The sequence below is a fragment of the Corapipo altera genome, unplaced genomic scaffold (genome assembly GCF_003945725.1).
Source record: "Corapipo altera isolate COAL_440 unplaced genomic scaffold, ASM394572v1 52, whole genome shotgun sequence".
NCBI classification, from domain to species: Eukaryota; Metazoa; Chordata; class Aves; order Passeriformes; family Pipridae; genus Corapipo; species Corapipo altera.
The window spans coordinates 4,788,969-4,812,511 of NW_020884930.1; the positions used below are offsets into that span (position 1 = coordinate 4,788,969).

At 39.7% G+C, this 23,543-nt stretch overlaps 1 protein-coding gene across 7 annotated transcripts in view; it reads left to right on the top strand.

The window, feature by feature from the left end:
• The window catches only part of ESRP1 (epithelial splicing regulatory protein 1), a 39,246-nt gene that overhangs the window by 7,204 nt on the left and 8,499 nt on the right, over positions 1–23,543 (top strand). For 4 of the 7 annotated variants that reach the window (XR_003530280.1, XM_027659135.1, XM_027659138.1 and 1 more), the window contains exons 4-13: positions 1,643–1,757; positions 9,052–9,150; positions 9,251–9,305; positions 11,179–11,289; positions 11,378–11,510; positions 11,594–11,636; positions 13,056–13,357; positions 14,856–15,074; positions 17,020–17,218; positions 19,172–19,340. Coding sequence is in view for 6 of the 7 variants with exons in the window: in XM_027659135.1 (XP_027514936.1) it covers positions 1,643–1,757; positions 9,052–9,150; positions 9,251–9,305; positions 11,179–11,289; positions 11,378–11,510; positions 11,594–11,636; positions 13,056–13,357; positions 14,856–15,074; positions 17,020–17,218; positions 19,172–19,340 (1,445 nt within the window). In the remaining variant the exon portion in view is untranslated. Of the gene's footprint in view, positions 1–1,642; positions 1,758–9,051; positions 9,151–9,250; positions 9,306–11,178; positions 11,290–11,377; positions 11,511–11,593; positions 11,637–13,055; positions 13,358–14,855; positions 15,075–17,019; positions 17,219–19,171; positions 20,365–23,543 lie in introns of those variants that run through there. The other 3 variants (XM_027659136.1, XM_027659140.1, XM_027659141.1) reach the window with 2 other exon arrangements.

A 23,543-nucleotide genomic window follows, 5' to 3' on the forward strand; every position in this document is an offset into this window, starting at 1 on the left:
AGTTTGGTTGCAATACTTGTTGGGGCTTTAAGTGTTTATAGCTTTGAATGCTTAGAAGAGAAATAGCATGATTCATGGTAAAGGGACAGTCCTGTAACTTGTCTTCCATGATGTATAATGTGAGAAAATGTGGAAACAGGTTTTTAGTGGACTTTCTTCTTGGTTAATAAGTCTCTTCATCCATTTAAATTATGTGGATAAAAGAAGGGACAACTCCTACAATTATTTAAGTTGATTGATGTTGGGGATAGGCATCCTTTTTCTGTATCATCACAGGGTCACAGACAGGAATCAAATCTTCATCAAAATATTGTCTTGCTGTTTTGTTAAGAATTATTCATCTAAAATTTGTTCTGTGCTGCCTGCAGATAAAGTAAACCAGATGCATATGAGACTCTTAAATAGTTCTTTTGCGAATACCCTAATTCAGAGATTTGACTGTGTGATCACTAAAATCTAAATAGGCAGAAACCACTAGGCTCTTGATTAAGATGCCCATTCTGAACCCAGCTAGCAACTCATGGTATTCAGAGAATGAATTGGCATCAACTATTCCAAGTGAAAGTTTCATTTTACATCATGGAAGAAAGAGTCATCCTAAAACTAAAGCAGAAAATCTTGGCAAGCACACTTGCATTTTCATAAGTTTGTCTCTAAGAGTGTCGTTTGCCTAATGCAATGTCCATATGCTAAGATAAGCTCTAACATTCTCAAAACAGAACTTGTTTTTAGAGCCTAAACTTCTTTCTTTGGGCTTCCTAAGTATGCTTTCACATAGCCTGTTATTCTGTTATAATGTCAAGATGCTAACTAGTAGTTATATCCCAGAAAGCCCGTACTTTTAGTCTAGAGAGCCTTGCAAGCAACAAACAGCCAAAAGGAGTATGAAGTATTCTGTCTGTGGGGAACCTCTGGGGTGAAGAGCTAACTAAAGGAGTAAGGTTTGTGTTGGTTTCAACAGCTTCCCCCAAGACTTCTCCATGTCTTTTCTTTGACACCCCCCAGGAAAATTTAAGTGTGTGGTAAATGTAGGGGGGGGGGGGGGGCAAAAGGGGTTTTATGGGCTTCTAGTGGGCTACCTAACTTGCTTCTGGCTTCATACACTGTAATTAAAGCAGTTACTATGCACAGATTGCCAAGCTCTGCACCATGTCAAACCCTCATCTTCTTTGCTGGGAATAAATATTTGAAGTGTGACTACTCTCTGAAAACTCAGCCTTGTCTATAAACTGAAATATCATCTGCTAGTCTCGCAAATTGTGCTTGGATCTGTAAGCTGAACTGAGTGCCCTCTGGCATTTTACAGTTAAAACTGGAATCAAGAACTGATGATAAGTTACAATAGCAGGCATTTGCTCTTGTACATATATATTGGATTTGAGGCTCTAGTAATAATCGCAAATATTTCTCTGGCAGCGCAAAAGCACATTTCTCTTTTTAAACTATATAGAGAGAAAGCTGGTTAAGCAAAGAAGTTTATAAAAACGTACTTACCTGGCTAAGAAGAGTTAGGTGAGTTTCTCTGTAGCAAAGGATGCTTGTGTTTCTTACCTGTTTATATAGAAATTGTGAGACAGTTTGGTATCTAAAGACAAAGTGCATTAAACTCACCCTGACAGCAGTTACTTTGTTCCTGTTACAGAATATCTTACTGCCTGAATGCTTCTACTCCTTTTTTGACTTGCGGAAAGAGTTCAAGAAGTGTTGCCCTGGCTCACCTGAAGTTAGCAAACTCGATGTTGTGGCCATGACAGAATGTATCCTTTTAACAGTGATGGTGTCTGCTGCTGTTACAGTCTTGGCTGAATTCTAGGACAGAGGTGTGTGAGTAATGCTTGCAACATATGCTTGGGGGTGATATAACTTTAATGAGTGACTCGTAGCTGTACTGAGCTTTCTCACAAAGATAAAAACATATGAAGATGTGTGCTTCCATGGAGAAAAACCCATATTTCTTCTTGACTTCTATGTTTTGTTTATCATCTTTATAGTTTTCTCTCTTTAAACTTCACAGTTTAGTGTAACTGGCACATCTGTTCAAATTGCTGTTATGAATCATAATATTAAAGTTTGAGGTGGTTCATTGCATCAGTTAGATTTTTATCTAATTTTTAGACAAGACTGAGTGTTGGGGGACTATCTTCATTTTCAGGAAAGGGAAAGGTTATTCTTGATGTGAACTTGTAGTGAATCTCCAATGCAGGAGTGAACCTAAGGCAGGGATGCTGTTGGCATGTGTGATATTCAGTGTCCTGGGAGATGCATATGTTGCACCTCACAAGCCTCGGCTGGCACTAAGATGCTGTCAGTAATATGTTTCCATTTTCAGTGACAGGGATGTCTAAAAGTACTTTCTGAATAGTCTGAAGTGGTCTGTAACCTAGTTCTGTCTGTCTCTTTACCTAGTCTCAGCATGCTTTTGTTTGTATGCCATGCACAGTCAGGAGGGCTGAGGCTGTGAATGGTTTGGCAGTGCCTTCTTCCTTGCTTCCCTGGCAGCCTCTCCTCTTGCTACAAGCTTCAGTCCTCATCTCAAACATACTCTTGGACACAGAAACACTTGACTTCCCTTCTGAACTGTTGAAGTATTGATCACAAAAAGCTACCTAGGAAGGAACAGTAAAGGAATTTGAAGTTCTTCTCTATTATTGGTAGTTGTTGTGGCTATTGTTTTTAATAACTTTGACTAGCTTACTGTGTCTGTGGAGCGCTTGCCTTTAGGAGCTGTGGCTTCTGAATTATTTTGTCCTTTCACTGCAGGACTAGTATTGCCTGGGCTTTGTACCTGTGTCAGGGGGCATAAAATACATACGTATTTATGGATTTTTTTTTTTGTGTTTAACCATAAGGTTGAATACTGGAGGCTGCCTGCTGTGCTTTGTCATCTGCAAATTAAGATTAATCTCCGCTAGTGAAGAGGCAGAAACTACTTCTCCCCCTACTCTGAAGCAAAGCAGTACACTTAAAGTAGGAGTCTGACTATGTAGAAAAGTGAAATAAAGGCTGTGTTGCATAGAAACTGGATATTGGAGGCTTCTTGAACTTATGGTCAAATTTAATACACTGTTTAGGGAATACTTTGACATGAGCTAGAGAAATTAAAGACAATGAGCTATTTCAACTGTTTTGGAGAGTTGCCTTTGCTTTCTTTTCATGTGAATGTCTGTGGTATGTTTTGCCACTCTGGAAGGAGCTGTATGACTGTAGCTGTCTGGAGTGTCACTGGTCAGCTGAATCATGGTGAGGACTGTGTATTCCCTGGCTGCTGGGAGAGGAAAGTAGACCACCCTGTGTTACATGATTGTCAGGAAGCCCCTAAAGAGTCAGTACCATCTGAGAGTGATTTTGTCAGGTGCCAACAGTATTTTCTCCAAGTTCCTAGGGGCTTGGTCAGTCTATCCAAAGGCACTCAGCATGAATCTGAATTCTGGATATGATATGCTTCTTAAGGTATATAAACCTAACTTCATTCTGGTCTTATATTAATTTCTGTGGTTTGTCTTGTTTTGTAACTGCTAATGTTCTTATTTGTAAAGTTGCTATGGTTATGCAACATGGCTAAAATAGACTGTCTCTGCCCTATGTTGTTTAAGAGTGTTGGGGGCAGAGGATGAAGAGACCAAAAAGGGTAAAACAATTTTTGTTTTCCTTTTATTGACAAATATAATGATTTTTTTATTTTTTTTTCTCCTCACCTTGCTGAAATGTACCAAATGAAGCTGTATAAATTAATTGCACTTGGAGAGTCTGGACATGTATGTAATGTTTGAGATAAAAAGGTTGTTGAAGCAGGTGCTAGGTCTAAAGACTAGTACAGTTGTATGCAGAATTGTTTGGGTTTCTTTTCCTTGATGTGTGGATATGCTGTGGGGGACACGGAAACAAATGCATTAGGTTGAAATGAAACTGAAGATTAGTGCACAGAATCTGACCAAGCTCTTGTTATTCTTGTAGAAAGTGCAGAAATTCAGCCCCGTTGCTAAAGAGGCTGCATGAAGGGAATCTTCCATGGTTTCTACCACACAAACTATACTGTGCTGCTTTTCTTAGCATTTGTTGAGAATAGAAGGTTTTAGTACAGGGATGGGGTACTGACTAGGGATTCAAGAAATGTGTATTTGCAAACTGGTAAGAACAGGAATAGAATAATTTTTGGGCACATCCCTTCATGTACTTACATTTCCATTTATCTGTGTGTAAGATGGTTGTGGTCAGTAAGAGGAAACTTGTATGATATAAAATAGTTAAGGGAAAGCTGGGTATTAATCTTCAGTTACTTAAATTATTAAAAATCTTCAAAAGCTTTTATTTTTATGTGTAACATTTGATTAAACAACAAACTGCAGGCAAATGGAGGATGTACTCTATTACTCCCAATAATCAGGGGAGATAACTTCCTACTGCACAGTCATTCTAGATATATATTTCAGTATATAACACACTGGATAGTAGGGAATTGGCTGTGTATTTCTTGCAGACAAAGCAAGCATAATCTTGAAAAAGAACATAGAGATAATAAACTGAATAATTGACTGGGTTATTCTTCCTCTAGAAAATCCTTTGGGGATCTATTCTTTCAGCAGACTACTTGAAATTTGTGTACAGCAATGACACCATTCCAAAAGCTCAGGGAAAGGTTTACATATCTTCCCTCTTCCTTCCTCCAAGAAATTGTACATTTCATGTACAAATAGCCACTGATTTCTTTTAATTCAAGGTAAAGCAATTTTTAGAATGCCATGAAATTTGAGGGACCAAGGAAGAACTGAAACTAGTTGTAACTGCTCAATCTCTGAGTGCTACTGCTGCTTAACTCATGGTCTCAAAACAGTTCTTAATGTAGGAGACAGTCTTCTGGCAGAATTTATTTGGAATTGTGTAAGTGTAATGGCAGCAGGACAATTATGAGAAATTTCAAGTAACAAAACTTGAGAGAAGTGATCATGTCCCAGCAGAGAAAGGAACTTGGATCTGTTGAAATCTTTTTTTTTTTAATGTGTAAGCATACAAAAGGAGCAGGGTAGTTCTTGCACCCTCTGTACTTCCCATACTTGCTGCACTTCTTGATTTGCAAAGCTTGCCGAGCCAGTTTTCACCCTGTGAGTGCCTTTAGGGTGGAGTGAACAAAGCTTGCATGACTATTCATATTAGGTCTGCAGAAGACTCATCCTTTGCCTCGAGATTGGGTGTGCAGGAGCCATTAAATGGCAAATAGCTCTTGCTTCCTCCGGTGCTTGGTTTGCTCCACTTGTGAACTGGATTTATGAGAATAACTCCTTACTAGGAGTATCTGACCATGTTCTGAGTAGGAACACAGGTGCACTTCAGAACAACCCGCTTAATGTGTGGGATACTGTAGTACTGAAACTTGGTTTGTTGAGGGTTTATTGTTTTGGTTTTTTTTGACCTGGGTGGCTTGCAAACAATGATGTGGAACACAGTTAAAACCAATAGTGCCTAACTCTGGCAATGAAAAACCCTTAACTGGGCATTGCCTGAGAATCTTGGATATTGCTATTTGTATTTCCTGTGATAGTACTCAGGAACTGGGTAATATCAGATTACCTTTATGCAAAGCATTATTTAAAAAGATATAATCTTCTGTCTAAAGAGACTTAAATAAGAAACAGAACAAAGGGGAAAGGGTCAATGCAGAGCACAGTTGCAATGCTGTTTCATGTCATCTCAGGTTAAGTTAGTTGTTCAGTAAGAAAGGAGTTAAGAGACTGAGAAATGGAAGAGACAGTGGGAAGGAAGAAGTCTTGGAGGGCACTGACAGAAAGTGAAGCTGTGGTGATGAATCTGAGGAAGCTATCTAGAAACTTCTTCCATGTTATAGAGGCCACCATGATGTAGAATATGCCTTTCCTCCTGGTCCCTTTAACTTCCTGAGTGTTGCAGGAGGTGGTACCATAGCTGCACAGCAAGATTAAGTAGTTGTTTCCTATCCTGCCTTATTTGGGAGTATCATTTGCTTGTTGCTTTGTTAGGAATATACATTTGTATGCTACTGCATACAGTAGCTTTAGACAACCAGGTCTGTTTTGTAGCACTTCTTTAAATGTAAACTTGGACTATCCACAGCAATTGCCTCTTTTCAATTGCCCAAGAGAGGCATCCTTTAAATAAAAATGTACACAAACATGTATGATCTCCTATCTCTTCACAGAACCGGGGTGGGTTTTATAGAGACTATTCAGTTAACAGAAGTGTTGAGAACTTCTAGTGTTTCTGTCCACAGGAGTCCACCTCTGTGTAATCGGTCTCGTTCATTAGAATATGGGGTTTCACTTAAACGCATGTTAATAATAGTGACTTATGTGCAGAAAACTATCAATTCTCTTCTCCAGTCTTAGCTGAAAGCCTTGCTTTTAACTAATTGGAGGTGAAGGTGTGAGCAATTTCTTACTCCTGCTAATGTTTATGACTTTCTTCCTCCCCTCCCACTGTGTTTATATTAATCTAGAGTTTGGCACAACTGACTCTGTCTGACATCTGGTACCAACTTGCATTGGCACTAGGGTGTTTTTAGGAACTACAGCTCCTGTGGATCAGTGTCTTCAGAAAACGTTTTCATTGAAGGAAATGAACATGGGGTGGTGGAATTGTTTGTTTTCCTTGTGTGATAGCCTCTCTTCAAATTCTCAGCCCCTTCAGACTGCTGCATTCCCTCCCTGGCAGCTGATCGCTTGTAGGGATCTTTGGCTCTGCACAAAGGAAATATTGAAATGTCTTTTCAGTTCTGACAGCACAGTCTAACAGCCAAGTGTGTGTGTGTGCACATGTGTATGCATGTCCCCTGCTGGAATAGCTATTGAAACTGCTGCCCAATTTCTCTTTATTTTTGACAGAGGAAAGACATTTCCAAAATCTTCATAAAAATGTGTCAGGCAAGACCAGTGTTCCAATACCTGCATCTTCAGCAGCTTGTGTTTCCCTGGACAGACAGTAGAGACTCTGCACAAACCCAGTGTGGAGCTGTTTGCTGCAGGGGGAAGGATGTTGGGAAAAGGAGGAGATGCACTCCTCTGCTCTAATACACAAGGTGCCCAGAAACATCTGTGTGGTACTGCTTAGGTACCCTCTCTGCAAGGGAGCCTGTTTGTGGGTTACTTTTCTTTTCAACCCCCTCTTTCCCAGGGACAGAGGGAGGAGGCAATGTCAAGTTTAAAGCTTAGGAAGAGATACTACAATGAAGAAATTTTTTATTGTCATAAATAGTGTAATCTCTTAAACTGTGTTTTTGAGATTTTTCAGGTTTTTTATCTTGGTTTTTAAGACAACTATTTAATTTTCTCAGTACTTTACCCCAAAGAAGGTACCAGGAGGGAGGATAAAGGCAATGACTAGCAAAGTATTTATAGTCAAGCAGTTGGAGGGGAGGAATCACTGGTTTAAGTTGTTGGGTTTTTTTGTAAATTATGATAATTCACTTCAAATGTTCTAAGACTAAACATCATCCTCTCACTTTCCATACTCTAGTGCACACTTAAAACCAACAAAGTCTCAAAATCAAGTTAGCCTCAAGTGTATTGTCGTGGCACAGCAGCTTTTGTTTTGTTGCTGTGGAAGAGGAATGCATTAATTCAGTTGAAATTATTTTTCATCTCACAACAAGACAAAAAAAATCTGTTTTGTATAGAACCGACTTGCAGTCATCCTGTGAATAATAGGTAAGACTCTGTTTCAAAAGAAATTTGCACTGCCTCACCAGTTGATTAGATGACACGACAAAGCTTCTGTGAGGTGTTTGTTTCTAGCAGGAACTGTTCTGTTCCCTGCATTTCACGTAGGCATCTGCCAACTCAAACTTTGCTCAGCTCTAGGTGGAGAAAACTTTTTTTTTTTCTTTTAAGAGGAAACCTGCTGTCTTGGACTATGAAGCAGCTTTTGAGCACCAAAGTGCAGGCTCTTGAGCATTTGAAATGTACCTAATGTAGTTTAGGGGGGGATGTGGGCAAGTTTTCAATGTCTTGCATTACTGTACTGCCGTGCCAGCATGAGTCTGGTTTGAGAAACTTTCACTTTTGCTCTGAAGTTTGGATGCAAAGTGATAAGGCAAGTAAAAAATTGCAAGTTCTATTCCCAGTTTTCTTTATATTTTTTATTCTGTTCTTGATTACTTTTTTACCCTACACTCTTCAAAGAACGGGATGTGAGTGAAAAAGACCTTTTTAAAAATTTGCTTCATGAAGTAGAGTTGCAAGTAATCTTAGTCCTGTAACCTGGTGTTGGAGAGGGGCAAATATGATGGAAGAGGGAGACATACTGTAGTAAACTGTTTGAAGTTGTCTGAAAAAGGGTGGTATATGCAACTTAAATCAGACTCTGTTTGTGAACACGTGGTTTTTATTTGGTCTATCTATGACCTGTCTTTCCAGGACAGGGCACTTCCTGCTCTCTATTGCAGTCATTTCCAAAATCCTTCAAATTGAAGAAGATATGGGTTGTGGGACTGGTTTGCATCTTGGGAAAACACAAGAGTGGTGGATTCTTACCAGATTATCCAGATGCTTCTGTATAAGAGCACAAAACTTGTGTTGTAACTTCTAATAGGCAAGGTTTAGACGAAGTGCCATTTGTGGGTTTTGTTCAAGTGGTAAGATACTTATTCTGCCTTGGGATTTACTTATTCAGAAAGTGTGTGGTATATCCTCCTATTTCTGGAGCTTTTAGTTTATTATTTGCTGCTTCTTCTCCAAATTTTTCCCTAGAGATTAAAGATTACGTTAATTAAAGAGGACAGGACTCCAGTCTCTTCCACATGCAGAAGTGTATCTGTCAAACATACATAATTCATGGATTTATTAAATATATGTCCTTATTATAGGGTCTTATGTCTGCAGACACTTCCTGAAATGACCTCACATTCCCGCAGGTGGCAGTAGTTGGAGGACAAGGCAGAGCAGCTAACATATCTCGGCAGGCAAATGGATTAAATTTTCCCTTGAGAAGTGACTTTCCATCAGGGATAGCATGGAAGTGTGTTTGTCTGTCAGGAAGCCAATTAGAAATCTGTTTGGTGATGATTGACTTAACTCCAGCACAAAGATTTAAATCTTGATAAGAACAGTCCAGCATTTCCGTATGGAGCCTCTCAAGTTGAAGATATGGGGAATATTATTTTAACACTAATATCTGAACCATACAGTAAGTGATTGTGATGAACGAGTTTTCTGTTTCTTCTTTGGTTTTCCTACCTGTTCTGTGTGCTGATGAAATAGGAAATAACTTGTGCTGTATTTCACAGATCACCGATTTTCAGATCCAGAAAGAGTGAACTACAAATTTGAAAGTGGGCCTTGGTAAGTACTTTCTCTCTCTTGTTGCTGCACATATTTCAACCCCCACCACTTCCTGTTTAAAGTTACTGTTTAGGTAAACTGTGCTTGTCTGTATTTCTAATTTTCAAATAGCTGTTACCTTTATTTCTATTTGTCTTGCCACTGCTGTGGCAATCGATTAGATCCTTTAAGTGGCAAAGGGAACACATATTCTATGATCGGATGCAAACCAGTTTTCTTGTTAGGCTTCAATGTTGCCAATGTTAGCTGCTGATAGTTCTGGGTTCTGCTAATAAGTGCTTATAATGGGTGTTAAGTGTACTGTGCTGTTAACAAAGAATGTAAGCAGTGTTGCAGAAGTAACCCTATTGGTTACTAAATCTTGCATTTTCCTGCAATTTACTCCATAGTTACTGCATACACATCATGATTTTTTTTTTTATAGGGAAGAAACACTTTTGTAAAGGTACTGGGCAAGAGGTTCTGTGCTACCAGTCAGTTGCTTAAGCTGCAATGATTATCTTATTCCCAAATATGTTTTAAACATAAAACTTTATCTGCTTTTGACTGCTTTGTTGTTTGGTTTGGGTTTTTTAAATGTAACTGTGCTCTTTCCATGTATAAATACAGATTTTTCTCAGTGGTTTGCTGGATGCTCCCTCTGCAATATCATGAGACTGGTGTTAAACTGACTTTATTTATATTCCCAGCTTCCACAAATACTTACTTCCCCCTTCCAGATTAAGGATCTGTCATAATGGTAGATGATACACTTCTGAGTCAAAAGAAGCAAGAAAAAATGCAACAAGATTGGCAGAAAGTATCCAGAGAGATTGGCTCAGGGATTATGTTCAGCATTGTTCTAAGCTTTTTCCTTTTCACTAACAAAATTCTGGGGTGAGGTGGAAGATTCCCATCTTATTTGCGATAGTGAGAAGTACAGGATTAGGAGGCAAGGGGAAACAGTTTGGGACAGACAGCTACAGACAGAAAGGCCACCCGAGAAATTAAAAGATGAGTGAGAAACATGACCCTTCTATAAAAAGGCATACCACAGCCCGTTTGTATGAGGGACTCCTCTGCTACTGAACAGCACTTCATCTGCTTAATCAATCACATTGTCTCTTCTGTGCAAAAACCTGTTCTTGCAGTAGCCAGAAAGGCAGCCTTGGGTAGCTGTGAGCGTTTTGTTGTAATCGACACTTTTAACGAGTAAGAGAACAAAAGAGACTGCGGTAATGACCAATTAAGCCTGGCTTTCTGTGGCTGAGCTATTCCCATGCTAAGCAGCCAATGTAGCCTTTAGCTATATTAGTCCCTAGTAGCATGGTGATGGCCTGAACAAGCAATGTTACAGCTCAACTCTTGGGGCAGGAGTTCTGTGTGTTCTCAGTACAGCCAAGAACAGATTTGGTCTTGGCTGGTGACTGGCTCTTAACACACTGTCACAGTACAACTAATAAGCACTAATCTCAGTTACATCTAATTGCTCTGCTTCAATTTGCACCTGTCTAGATTAGAATAGCAAGTGCTTGATTTTTATACCAGGAACCTTGTTCAGATAATGGAGAAGCACAAATGATGTCAGGAGAGGGAAATAAATTGGGAACATGATCAAAGAGATGACAGGTCAAAGAGAAAATGTGATGAAGCAGGAAAAGGGAACTGGGAAAGGGGCAGCTTAACAAAGCAAACTTTCCCTAGGATAGACTTTACCTAGGAGTGGCTTTCAGTTGTGGTGTGGCTTTGGATGGTGGTGGCACTTGAGCCTCTGCCATCCAGTAGACATGGAACAGGGAGAGAGGCCTGTCCCTGGAACACAAATGGCAAGAAGAGAGGGTGGTGTGTGACAGACACTACAGGCAAATGTTTCTCCCTGTTTCTGTGCCTGCAGCAGCAAGATGGAACTTGTGGATGACAATGCTGTTATCCGAGCAAGAGGATTGCCCTGGCAGTCGTCTGACCAGGACATAGCGAGATTCTTCAAAGGCCTAAATATTGCCAAGTTAGTAGCTAAGACTTTACCTGTACATTTGTAGTGCTTCAACTGTGGAAGTCACGGAGTTTCATCTCTTTTGATTTAAATCTTGCAGGGGAGGTGCTGCACTCTGTCTCAATGCCCAAGGTAGAAGGAATGGGGAGGCTCTTGTGAGGTTCGTAAGTGAAGAGCATAGAGATCTAGCACTACAAAGGCACAAGCATCACATGGGGAATCGATACATTGAGGTGCGTGACACTGGCTTTGAAATCCTCTTCTCAAAAGGAATGTGAATTGCATGCCAATCACATGTTCTCTTTTCTTCCTTTAGGTATACAAGGCAACAGGTGAAGACTTCCTTAAAATTGCAGGAGGTAATTTTTAGAGGACGAAAAGGGATCACTAACTTTTGGCTTTAAACTGCTCCCATTGAACGTGACTTTTCATTTTCTGTCTTTGAACAAGTTGGCTGGTGTATTGATTACTAGGTACTCTGCTAGCAGAAGTCAAAGATGTTCCATAATTTGTCCACCTTTCTCTTCCACATTCTTGCCATTTTCAAGCAGCCTGTCAAAGCAGGATTTGATTGGGCAAAGTGATCTTCTATACAAACTTAATTTTTTTAGGTCATCGTAACTGTGGGGATCTAAATGTTATTGACTGCTGAAAAAATGAAACCAGAGTAGTTTTTCAAAGCAATATGACTGCTGTTGCTGTGGAGATTTGCACATAAAACCAAACAGATATCATACTGTAAATACAAGGGACCAACTTTCTTCAGATCAAATCTTTGCCTCAAACATAATGGGGAGGATTTAGGGGAAATGCTTATTGAAGGGGAATATTGAAATATTTGCTGATAACTGAAAGACAGCAAAATTTACTCTACAAACTACCCCTTGGTCTCTTTTCATCTCCTTTATGTCTGAAAGTGTATGGAATTTGAATTTAGATCCAATAAACTGTTATATCTACAATAGTACCTTAAGGTCCTTGTTGGTCCCTGACAGAGATTTGTTCTGGGGATTAAGTGACTAACTGGATATCTGAGTTTGAGTTGTTAGTGTTGGAAAGGCTGTTAAGCTGTCAACTAAATAGCTCACCGATAGGCTTGGTAACAGTTATACTAGCCAAAGTAAAGACGTTGCACTCCGATGTTGGTGAAGAACGGTGCACGTCTGGTGCAACCAAACTTCACAGCACAAGAGCTGTAAGTGAAAGGACTGAATTAAGATATGAAGTTGGTTAGCAACTACCTTTGGATGGGGTAGTGTTTTGAGGGCTTCTCGTAAAAGTACTGAAAGTAGAACTGGCAGACTTTGACAGTTCTGTCAGGATAGGATGAAATTCCTGAGCTGTTTGCAACATGCCCTTCCAACTTTCCTTCCCAGCACGATTATCTAGATACTTAGTTGCTATATATTTTGGCTTTAGTGCATGCTGAAGGTATTCCAAATTTAGAAAGGTGAAGTGCACAGTAGCACAGGTAATGGTTGCACTAGATATTCAGAGACTGTGCTTTCCTTGGACTTTGAACACTGCAAGTACTTATTTTCCTTTTGAATAAGGAGAAATATCCTCTAAGTGATGGAGTAACATTATTATACTTTAATGGGAGGTGTCTTCTACAATATATCTAGTTTATCAGAGGGACATCTTTCCTGGCTTTGGAGGCAAATACTCTTCTACCTGCTCAAAAACTGTCTGTGGGGAGGACTCAGCTATGCCAGACTTGCTCATGATTTTCTGTGGCTGCCTAGACTTAAGTGCTTCTGTACTTTTTCTTGTTAAAGGCACTTCCAACGAGGTTGCACAGTTCTTGTCGAAAGAAAATCAAGTGATTGTCAGGATGCGAGGTCTTCCTTTCAATGTAACAACAGAAGAAGTGCTGACTTTCTTTGGCCAGCACTGCCCTGTAACAGGAGGGAAGGAGGGAGTCCTGTTTGTCACATACCCTGACAGTAGGCCGACAGGAGATGCCTTCGTCTTGTTTGCTTGTGAGGAATACGCACAAAATGCACTGAAAAAGCATAAGGACTTGCTGGGGAAAAGGTACATTGAACTCTTCAGGAGCACTGCAGCAGAAGTTCAGCAGGTGGGTGCAAACTTTGCAAACATTGGCTTCTTGTTATCCAAACTTCCACACTGGCAGCCGTGAAAGCAAATACTAGTTGGCCATGACTTGACAGCTTCTTTTATCTTCTATCACTCTTCACTCTTGCTGGAATGAGTACTGTCTGAATTTCTAGGAGGCTCTGCTTCCTCAAAATGTAAGACTATGGTATATGGATGTTCTCAATCATATATACAAGCCTTTGGGGTTTTGGCTTCCAGTAGCCTTGCAGAAAGTTGGTGTGAGTCTAGTGCTTTACACTACAGATACTGAATTTTAGAAAGTCCAATGATGGTCTATTCAGAAGGAGTGTTAGCAACAAATCTTGATCTAAAAGACTTATCTTTAGTCACTGACACAGAAAAGCAGAGTTTTTTTGATGTAGTTGTCCTCTTCAGAGCAATGTGTCTGAAGAGTCTTACAAATTGCCTCTAAGGGCAGATCTCTGCCATCTTCTGCCAGCACAGGCTACCTAGCAGAGGGTGGCATGACTTTGTGAAACTGAACCTGAAGAGTCTGGTGTTAACAGAGTTTGCTGCACTATTAATCGCAGTTATGCTGTTAGGGAAAGGAAGTAGGGCTGAGAGGATTGTTTAAGTCTCCAAAGACTTGTAGAGCTTCAGTTGAGGCCATTAACTTCTAAATGTAATTCTAAAAGGTGTCATCTCTGGTGCAAATTATAGCCATGTTATTGTAACCAAGAAATGATGCAGCTCTGTCCTCCCAAATATGTAGAGATTTCAGTGTCATGTTTAAAAGGTGCCACTAATGATAAGGCAGAGCTGCAACACTCACTCTTGTCATTGTATTTTTCTCAAGTGCTCTCATATATTTCTTTTAGTAAAGCCTTCTGGTAACTGTGTAAATGCAAATAAATCTTTATCTTGCTTAGAGTTCAAGAGTAATGATTGAATATTCAGAGAACTCTTCACCAGACAGGGTTTTTACTTTTAAAATTATTAATAAGAAATCTCAAAGCGTGACTGTCACAGATACTGTGATTCAGCAACGTCACCTGTTACTTCAATGGACTATTGCATCCCAAATTGGGTGTTTGGTAGTGAAATATGCTGCTAGTTCCCTGATTCTCCTAAAATTTTGCAGAGGAGATGTTTTGGATAAAAATGTCACCATGATTCTGTAGATGGTAGGATGTCTTAGGATACTTTCACAATAAAAATACTGTAGAAATACTGTAGAAATGCAGGTTTCATGTTCTAAGATCTCTTCTGAGAGTTACATTAACAGTTCAAGTAAATTCTCAAAAAGAAAATTGTTTTTCAGGAAAAAACATTGATTTTAAAACATCTGAATTCTAAGCACTGCTGTTGTGGTTTAAGCTCAGAATCTAGCTCTCTTGTTTCTTAAAATACTGCAATGGAAACAGTGAGTGAAAACAAATGGCACTAGGCTTATGTTCTGTCCCTCTGAAGAATGAGTAAGGAAGCTTCCTGTAACTTCTCTGTTTTTGTTTGCACAGGTGCTGAACAGGTACTCTTCCACACCTCTCATTCCTCTTCCAACACCTCCTATTCTTCCAGTATTACCTCAACAATTTGTGCCTCCCACAAACATCAGAGACTGCATACGTTTGCGTGGTCTTCCCTATGCTGCTACTATAGAGGACATTCTGGAGTTCTTGGGAGAGTTTTCTACAGATATTCGGACCCATGGAGTTCACATGGTACTGAACCACCAGGTTGGTAGGCAACGTATTTCCAGACATCTGCCAAATGCTTGTATATGTGAACATAGTCCTTCTGAGGATATCAGTAGGGAAGCACCTTTGGGATTGGCACTAATGGTATTAGTGGGCCTCCAACTCTCCTCTAAAGGTGTACTGGCAATAAATGATTTGAACCCTGCTGTGTAAGCTGCTGCATTTGCTGTAGAGTGGTTTCTGTTGCTGAGACCCATGTGCTGAAAGCTAAGCCACAGTCTTGGAGGGGTTGGTGCTCTCGGAGCAGCAACTGTGATCCTGCACTGTAGGAGGCTTGAACTGAAGAGTCTTGCTCAACAGCATGCATGATTCCTCTTGTGCCAGGCAAAGAGTGCCTTCCAAACAGAAGTGTGGGCAATGTTAGTTCTCAAAGGAGTGGTTTGCCCCTGCCTTGCTGAACAATGTGCATCAGGTATGTTTGAGGACTAATGGGACTGCAGCCTTCTAGGGACAGTATTTCCTATGACATAAGTCAGAAACTGAAGCTTTGGGTTTCCTGCGCTGTTTCTCTCTTTAAACAGTCACAGTGGAGAACCAAGATTTAACAGCTCATTGAAGTGTGAAATGCCACTGTTTTCTGGAAGAAGTTTCTACCAGAACTTTTTAGACAAAGGATTGTGCATTCTTGTGATCTTTATCTTTGTATTCTTGTGACTAGGAGGAGGACTTGGCAGCTCCTTTCACTCTGTGGAGCTACTCTGAGTGGTTCAACTGATAACTGATTATTGTGGTATAAAAATGATGGTTCTAAAATTCAGCTTAGTCTTAGTGTCATCCAAAACTACAAAATACTTCCTTGTCCCAGAGTAGGGCTTATGTATTTTGGGAATATGGGGGAGGGAGAAGGGACTATAGTTATTTCAGTACCTCTTTATCTAAGGAGATTCTTGTGTCTGTGAGGAGTTGACCTAGTCAAGGCTGAAAAACAATAACAAATGCGCACTGCTGGGATAGGCTAAGAAATGGTGCAGATGTTAAAGTACAAATAATGATTTACAGAAGTATCAGCAGTAATTACTTGCCAGCAGTAATGAAAGAACCTGGATGAAGAAATTGGTGTGTGCATATAGTCTCGAGGGCTGTTTGCAACCCTTGCCCTTCCCAAAGCTGTCAGCAGGTTTTTTTCCCCACAAACTGCTTTGCCTGACTAGATTTGTATCCTTCTCCATGCACCTGCTATTTCTGGTTTAACCCTCTAATCACGAATGACTGTACAAAAGATGGTGATAAAGTTGTTCTTTCCTCCAAAACAAGAAGAACTAGCCCAGAACTTAAGTTACAGCTGGCTTCAGATTTCTGCCTCTACTTTTGGCTACTTCAAGTCAGCAGCTGCATGTGGCTAAAATGACTCTTCCCAGTGGTGTATCCCACTCATTTACAGCTACATATGTAAAGTGCTGTTTTGTTTTGTTTTCCTCTGCAAAAAACTCATACCAAGCCTTAGGCTAGTTAGTACCCTTATAAAACATCCCAGCCCATATTGGTCTTCACAAGATTAAATTTTTTTTAAAAAATAATTTAACATTTGACACTTGACTGTATTTATCTTTGGATTTTCAAAGTCATATGTAATAAGTGGGGATTAGATCTTCCAATTCTGCATTCTTACTGAATTGGTAAGAGCAGGTCTCAAAGCGCCAAAGTACTGTAGGAATAATTTTTTTTAAACATAGAAGCAACATGGCTCAAGTTACAGCGTAGCTTAATCAAAACAGGTGAATAAATACAATCAAGTTACCACAAGTGGGAAAAACCTTGGAGAGAACTTAAACATGCTGATGGGTCTCAGGTTGACTGACTGTACTTGACTTCGGAAATGAATTTATTAATGACTGAAGAGACAGCTTTTAACAGCACAAATTATTGCTATGCTGCTCCTTCATGGGAACTCCAGAAACATTTTTTTTGTCTGCCTTGTTTATAGGGGCGTCCATCAGGAGATGCTTTTATTCAGATGAAATCTGCAGATCGAGCTTTCCTGGCTGCACAGAAGTGTCATAAGAAGACTATGAAGGACAGATATGTTGAAGTCTTTCAATGTTCTGCTGAGGAGATGAACTTTGTATTAATGGGGGGCACTTTAAATCGAAATGGCTTGTCCCCACCACCATGTAAGTTACCATGTAAGTTTTGCTTGGGTCTTGTCAATACTCTACACTGTGTGCGGGTAGGTGTTGGAGCTGCTCTGTTGACTCTGATTCTGGTTCCTGGAAAGAATTGTCAGATGGGGGTATTAAAATGAGGTCTTTTTGTCTTAAATCTTCAGCAGCTTGCAGTCATTATTTTTCCCTTTGGTTGTGAATTATTATGACTGGAGAACTACTTTTGCTCTTCCATTGGCAATTTTTCCCTCCCCTCTGTGAAACTTAACGTTGTTGGGATGAGTGGTGATTCTGAAAAGTAATTTGTAAGCCCTGCTGAGACCTTAAAGAATTGTTTCCCATTTAAACTGGTTTGCATTTATGTTTTTCATCATGGTGAACATGCCAAGTAAAAGCCTTTCCCCTTTTACTTGCAAAATTTAACTTATGAATAGGCAATACTCCCCTTTGGGACTTAATCATAAGTGTTCTGCCTTTTGAACAACTACCGACCAAACTCTTCCTTTCATAGAATCAGCTGGGTTGGAAGGGACCTCTGAGATCATCAAGTCCAACCCTTGATCCACTACTGCCGTGGTTACTAGACCATGCCACTAAGTGCCACATCCAGTCTCCTTTTTGTTGTTTGTACAGAATTGAGGTTCCCTGTGTTGGGAGTAAAATACTCTCAAAAAATTGCAGAAACTGTATTTCCTTTCAAATTTTGCTTCTCAGAACTACTAGGATGAACATGGACTTTGGGCCATGTTTGGGAGAAATGCTTTAAGAGCTTAAGGGCTAACTTACTAAGCATATGTGCCACATACATCTGAGCCCAAGGGAAAAATAATACTTTGCTTCCAAAATCATAAATGGCAAGGTAGTCAAGTAGGAGCTTTCTCTTTCTCTCTATGCAAATGTATTATTGTTGTTGGACTCTTTAAGAAATGTCCTCTTAACCCTAGACAGAGCTGCTAATATGGCAGCAAACTTCTTGGGAGTGGCTTCTTGTGAGTGAGTATGAGTAGAACTTCAGCTAATCCTTTAGAGATTTTCCTTTTTTTTTTTTTTTCCAATGAAAGTATCCTGAGCAGGGATCAGAAGTATGTAGTCCTATGTGTGACAACTGTTCCAGACAAGGGTTGGAATGTTCCGAGCTCCTAGGACAGGTTCTTGGGCAGAGTCCCAAACTTCAGAAACACTTAGGTGACAGTGTTCCCATTTCCAGCTACGAATGCTCGTGATGTATTCCTCAGATAAGGGTTTTTGGCTCTGTCACTGCCCCATTTCACAATATTTGCTGACTGTCTTTTTAACTCTGAATAGCAAAAATAAAGGCTTACTTTATTTAAAGCTTTTATATGTTCACCTTTATGACATTGGAGAGGAGAAAAAGGAAACAAAAGAAGAGAATGGCAAAGGAGGAGGGTGAGCTCTCATCAGTGAGAATTCATTTAGGGCCTTACATCTTGTTGCAACACCACAAAGTGCACTTTGGTGGGTTTTTTTACAACTTGATATTAACACTTGAAGCTGCAAAGCTGTGACTCTGCTCGATCTGCTGTTGATTAATTGCAGACAGATATTTGAGGGATGGAGAATATCTGGATGAAAGTGTCCTCTCTCCTGGAGGATGTTAGATCTTTATCATGGAAGTTTCTTTCTTACAGTGGAGAAGTCTCATACTTCTTGGTTACAGACTTCATTAAAATCTAAACCTGAACAAAAAAAATTGGCCTCCTCCTCAGAAAGACACCCTATTTTCAGAGCAAGAGATGGCTTTTACTGTATTCCTGACTTTGCTTTTTGACTGGGGGGTGGACACAACGTTTATCATCAAGCTCATGTTGGTGACTCAGATTTATTTTCTGTGATGAGTAAGGGAATGAGAAACTTGTGAAGGCTCTTGACATACTGCAGGGTTGTTGTGTATGCATGGTCTGTTATCTCTGGAATTCAAGAGTTCCTAATCTACTTTCCATTTGTTCCCTTTAGGCCTTTCACCCCCTTCCTACTCCTTTCCCGCTCCTGCTGCAGTTATGCCAACAGAAGCTGCTCTGTATCAGCCATCCGTGCTCCTCAACCCACGAACACTCCAGCCCTCCACAGCCTACTACCCTGCTGGGGCTCAGCTCTTCATGAACTACACAGCATATTACCCCAGGTAAAGCAGAGGAGAAACCAAGCAGGAACAAAGAAGTCTTTCTTTGCAGCAAATGCACAAATGCACAAAGCTCACAAAAGAACATTGTCTAAAGTCTTGTGTTACCAAGAACAACTTGTTCAGTATCTTGTTCAGGGAAAAAATTAAGGATATCTAAGGATTTTCCAAGTTTTAGAGTATTTCAGGTAGCCGTATTTTTTTTTGGAGTTGGTTTGTTTGTTGTCTGCTTTTGGTTACTTGGTTTTGTTTTGTTTTTGTTTTAAACTTAGGTCGCACATTTAAGTGGGATATTTTTGATTTTTCTTTTTCCTTCCACCTAACATGCCTCTTAAGCTTGTTAGTTTGCATTGTTATGCCCTCAGTGGGAACTGATGTGTGCGGTATTCCTTCCCATGTCTATAAAGAAGCCCTTGGCCCCTCTTTAGAATGGGTAGATGGGGGTCTGCCCTAACAACTTCTGAAATTCTGCCTGTTTTTGTTTTTTTTTTAACAAAGTAACTTTTGACCTTTCTGGTGAAAACTGTTTACTTCTAGAAATAAGTATTGCATTGAAGCATATCTGTATTGAATGCATATGTAAAGCATATAGAGGCATATATTCATATTCTTCCTGACCTCAAACACCTCTCACAAAGAGCTTTTGGCTCTTCTGGATATATTAACTGTTTTCAATAGAACAAAAACTCTGGATAGCATTTGCCCTCTGCAGTCATGAAGCCTTGGAAAGAGCCATGTTACCTATAAGCCATAAACCATTCATCATCTGTCAGGGAATCTGTTAAAGAACTCAAGTTTTTTTTGTCTCTGGAGAAGGGTCTGAATAGCTACTTAGGTAGCTGTTAAGCAATATGGACTCTCCTGTACCTGTAAGGTGACAAAGGTTTTCTTATTACTTTACACTAAACCAATATGTCTGTGAGCTGCCTGTTGTAGTTTTGCTATTAAAATGTTTTCTTCACTCGTGAGTTAATTTCTATAATGCCTTCAATAACTGTCTTATGGTTATGATAATGTGTTACCAAACTCAGCCTCATTAATGTAAGATTAAGAAAAATAAAATTCCAAACTTGCACTGGCAATGTAACCAAGTTTCTCAGTAACAGTTCTATATGTCATGAAAATGTAGCAATAATAGTTTTGTTATAACTTTGACATGTTGTACTTCTTAAAATAATAAGACTGGCCACTGCAAGCTTAGTGTCAGGCCCCACACAGATCTCTCAGTGAATGGGGTCCCATGTGAGTCCTGTCGCTGGCTGCTTGGGCTGTGGGCATATGTGTTAGTTACAGACTAATCAGCCCCACGTCCCTAAATATCTTTTCTATATTCTTGTCTAACTGATAGCTGTTCACTGTTCTTAAGAAACCATTCTTACATAGCTTCTGTGCCAATTACGAGTACCTCCATCTTAAAGAGAATAAGGAAAAATTTCTGGACTCGACTTCTTTCTGGGTTGTGAGATTCAGTGTTTGACTATTGCTTTTCTATCCAGAGTAAATGTTTGATCTACAGACAAATTGTATATACTCCAGTAGATGTAGTGATCCTTTGTTGCTGACATTTTGGGCTATTTTTTTTCTAAAAAATGAAGTTTTCTTACTTTTTAGACAAGTTTCTTTGCTTTGTAAAGGATACGATAAGTAACTGGGTTCCTTTGAAGTAGCAATCAGAACTCTCTTAAATGTAGTCTTCTGATTCTGAAATCTAATTCCAAAAATGTTAAGTATGTGCTACAGGAAAGAATGGGGTATCCTCTCTACTAAGTGATCCATTTAAATGCATGTACATGGAAAAGCAATACAGAGCTGGTGGCTAATGATCAGACAATGGTTCATAAATCTAACTAGTGAATACTTATGGAAATAAGGAAAGTTTCTTTGACCTGCTGCCAAAAGGTTCTACCACTTGTGTTTTGCAAGGTCAAGTTGCTTTATAATAATCCAATTCTGTTTTCCACACAACAATCAATGTAGAGGCAGGTGTTGTTTTGGTCTTCAGTATCTATCAGAAATCCTGAAACTCTCAGACTCATCTTAATGATGAGTCTTATTCCCTTCTTAATGCTCTTATAGCTTTTGGTGATGAAACCCAACTGTGTAAAGAAATGGATGCCTTCTAAGCTATTAAAATAGCTTTAGTGAATTCCTAATGAAAAGGAGGGGAGAGCAAGTTATTCGGGATCTGTCAGTCTTTGATATCTCTCTTCAGCTTGTAATTATATCTGGCAACATGCTCTGACAGCAAATCAGTGGTCTCATTCTCTGTCTAGTCCCAGGCTTTTAAGAAAGAACAATAGGATTCATGGGAGGGAGGAGTTTTTCTTTATCTAATCCTGAATAAATGAGTGTACTAGGTGCTATATGTACACTGAAAGTAATGAATAACTGCTCTACTTGGCAGTTGCTAACATGTTCTACAGGAACTTTTTACTGTATACAAACTTGAAAGCTACTGCTACAGGGTATGCAGTTTTAAAACAAAGATGAGTCTTGCTGTATTTATTGAATTCTAGTGCCATTTTTATCACTTTTATGCATTACCTTTAAAACCTCAAAAGTATCTGTCAAAGTCTATACATCTAGTAGTAAATTTATAATTTGTACTTTGTTAACAGTACTTTAAATAGTACAGTGGAAAGAGGAGCTTCTTACTCAGTGGGTAGTGTGCTTGTAGGACTCAGCCAAAACATGATGTGGAAGCTGAAGACTGATATGGGTTCAAACAAACTGGATAAATTCCATGGCAGGAAATTCATTGTGAGTTAGTGAATACATAGAAACCACACCTGGCTCAGGAAGTCCTTGAACTGAAAATAGCTAGAAAAGTGTTCTTCTGTTCTGTGTCCTATGGTAAATTCTTGTGCTGTTGAGCCGAGGTGTGTAGGAGAACTTGTTCGTTCACACCTTTGTAGTACTTGTCTTGAGATACAGGCACTGCTTGAGAGCGTGGGCCTGTTCTAATGTTTCTAGCTGTATTCAGTTGTGCTGGTCTAATAGTGGCTAGGTTTGGGTTATCCCTGTTGTGCCAGTGTGTATACGGTTCTCTCTCTCGGAGTGGTTTAAATTAAAAGGTCTTTTTATGCAATAATGGTATGATTATGACACTTCCTGCACAAGGAAATACAGAGTAATCTTAGTGTTCTCATCTGTCTGCTTCCATCTCTTCCTGCTATGGATTAGGTGTGGTTTTTCTTGTTATACACTAATCAACTTGTATATACATGTGCAACATACATATAGCATTAATATTTATGTATGCATACCTACAGAAGTATGGGTGTGTAAAAGTAATACAGCTAAGGTTAGAAAAAACTCACTCGTTCTCTGTGATGGATCAGATCCTCTGTAATGACCATCATGGGAAAACTAGCGAGGCTTTTTCCTACCTTGGTCATTGCTCAGATCTATATTGAAGCACCAATAAGTTGGAGTTTAAAACTGGTAAAGCTAGAAACAAGTAGGCTGGATCAGAGCGATAACAGTCAGAGATGCTGCCAGCAGCTTTGTTTGTGTATCTCTGTCTGGCTAACCAGCATCACTTGACAGAACTGGGTTAGGAAACAACCATATGTGTATTTAGCCTGGGAGCTTTGTCACAGATGGATAACAGCAGCAGCCAGAAACAAAACCTCTTCATCAGCTTAGTTGTACTCACAGCATCATAGCAACACTTGGAACTGCAGCTCTTAGACTCTTTGCACTAAGTATGCCAGCTTGGATTGCATGAGATCACATCTGCAGTGAATGGGCTCACTGGGCATAAAAGCCTACTGGTGGCTTTCAGTTGCTGTCCAGCAAATGGAGTTCACATGTTTACATCAAGTGGCAGAATCTGGAACTCTTCCTTACCTATCCTTGCTCATATTGAGCTGGTTTCCATCATGAATTTGTCAAAATATCCTCAACTCTTTAGTTAATGGCACAAACTTGTCACCGGAATGATTTCTTGGGTGGGACACTTAATGATTCACTTTTGTAAATGAATGCAGCTTGCCAAGGATTAGAACAGCAGGGGTGCCTTGAACTGCTACTGTATTTTGTTGGTGCATTAACAGGGAAGATTAATTGTTGCATGCCTCCATAGACTGTCATTATCCCTTTGTTTGTAGGTTTTAATTAGTAAAATTACCATGGTGTCTGAAAAACAGCAGAAAGGTGGGTACCTGTAGGATCAATGGGTACCTGTAGGATCAATGGGTACCT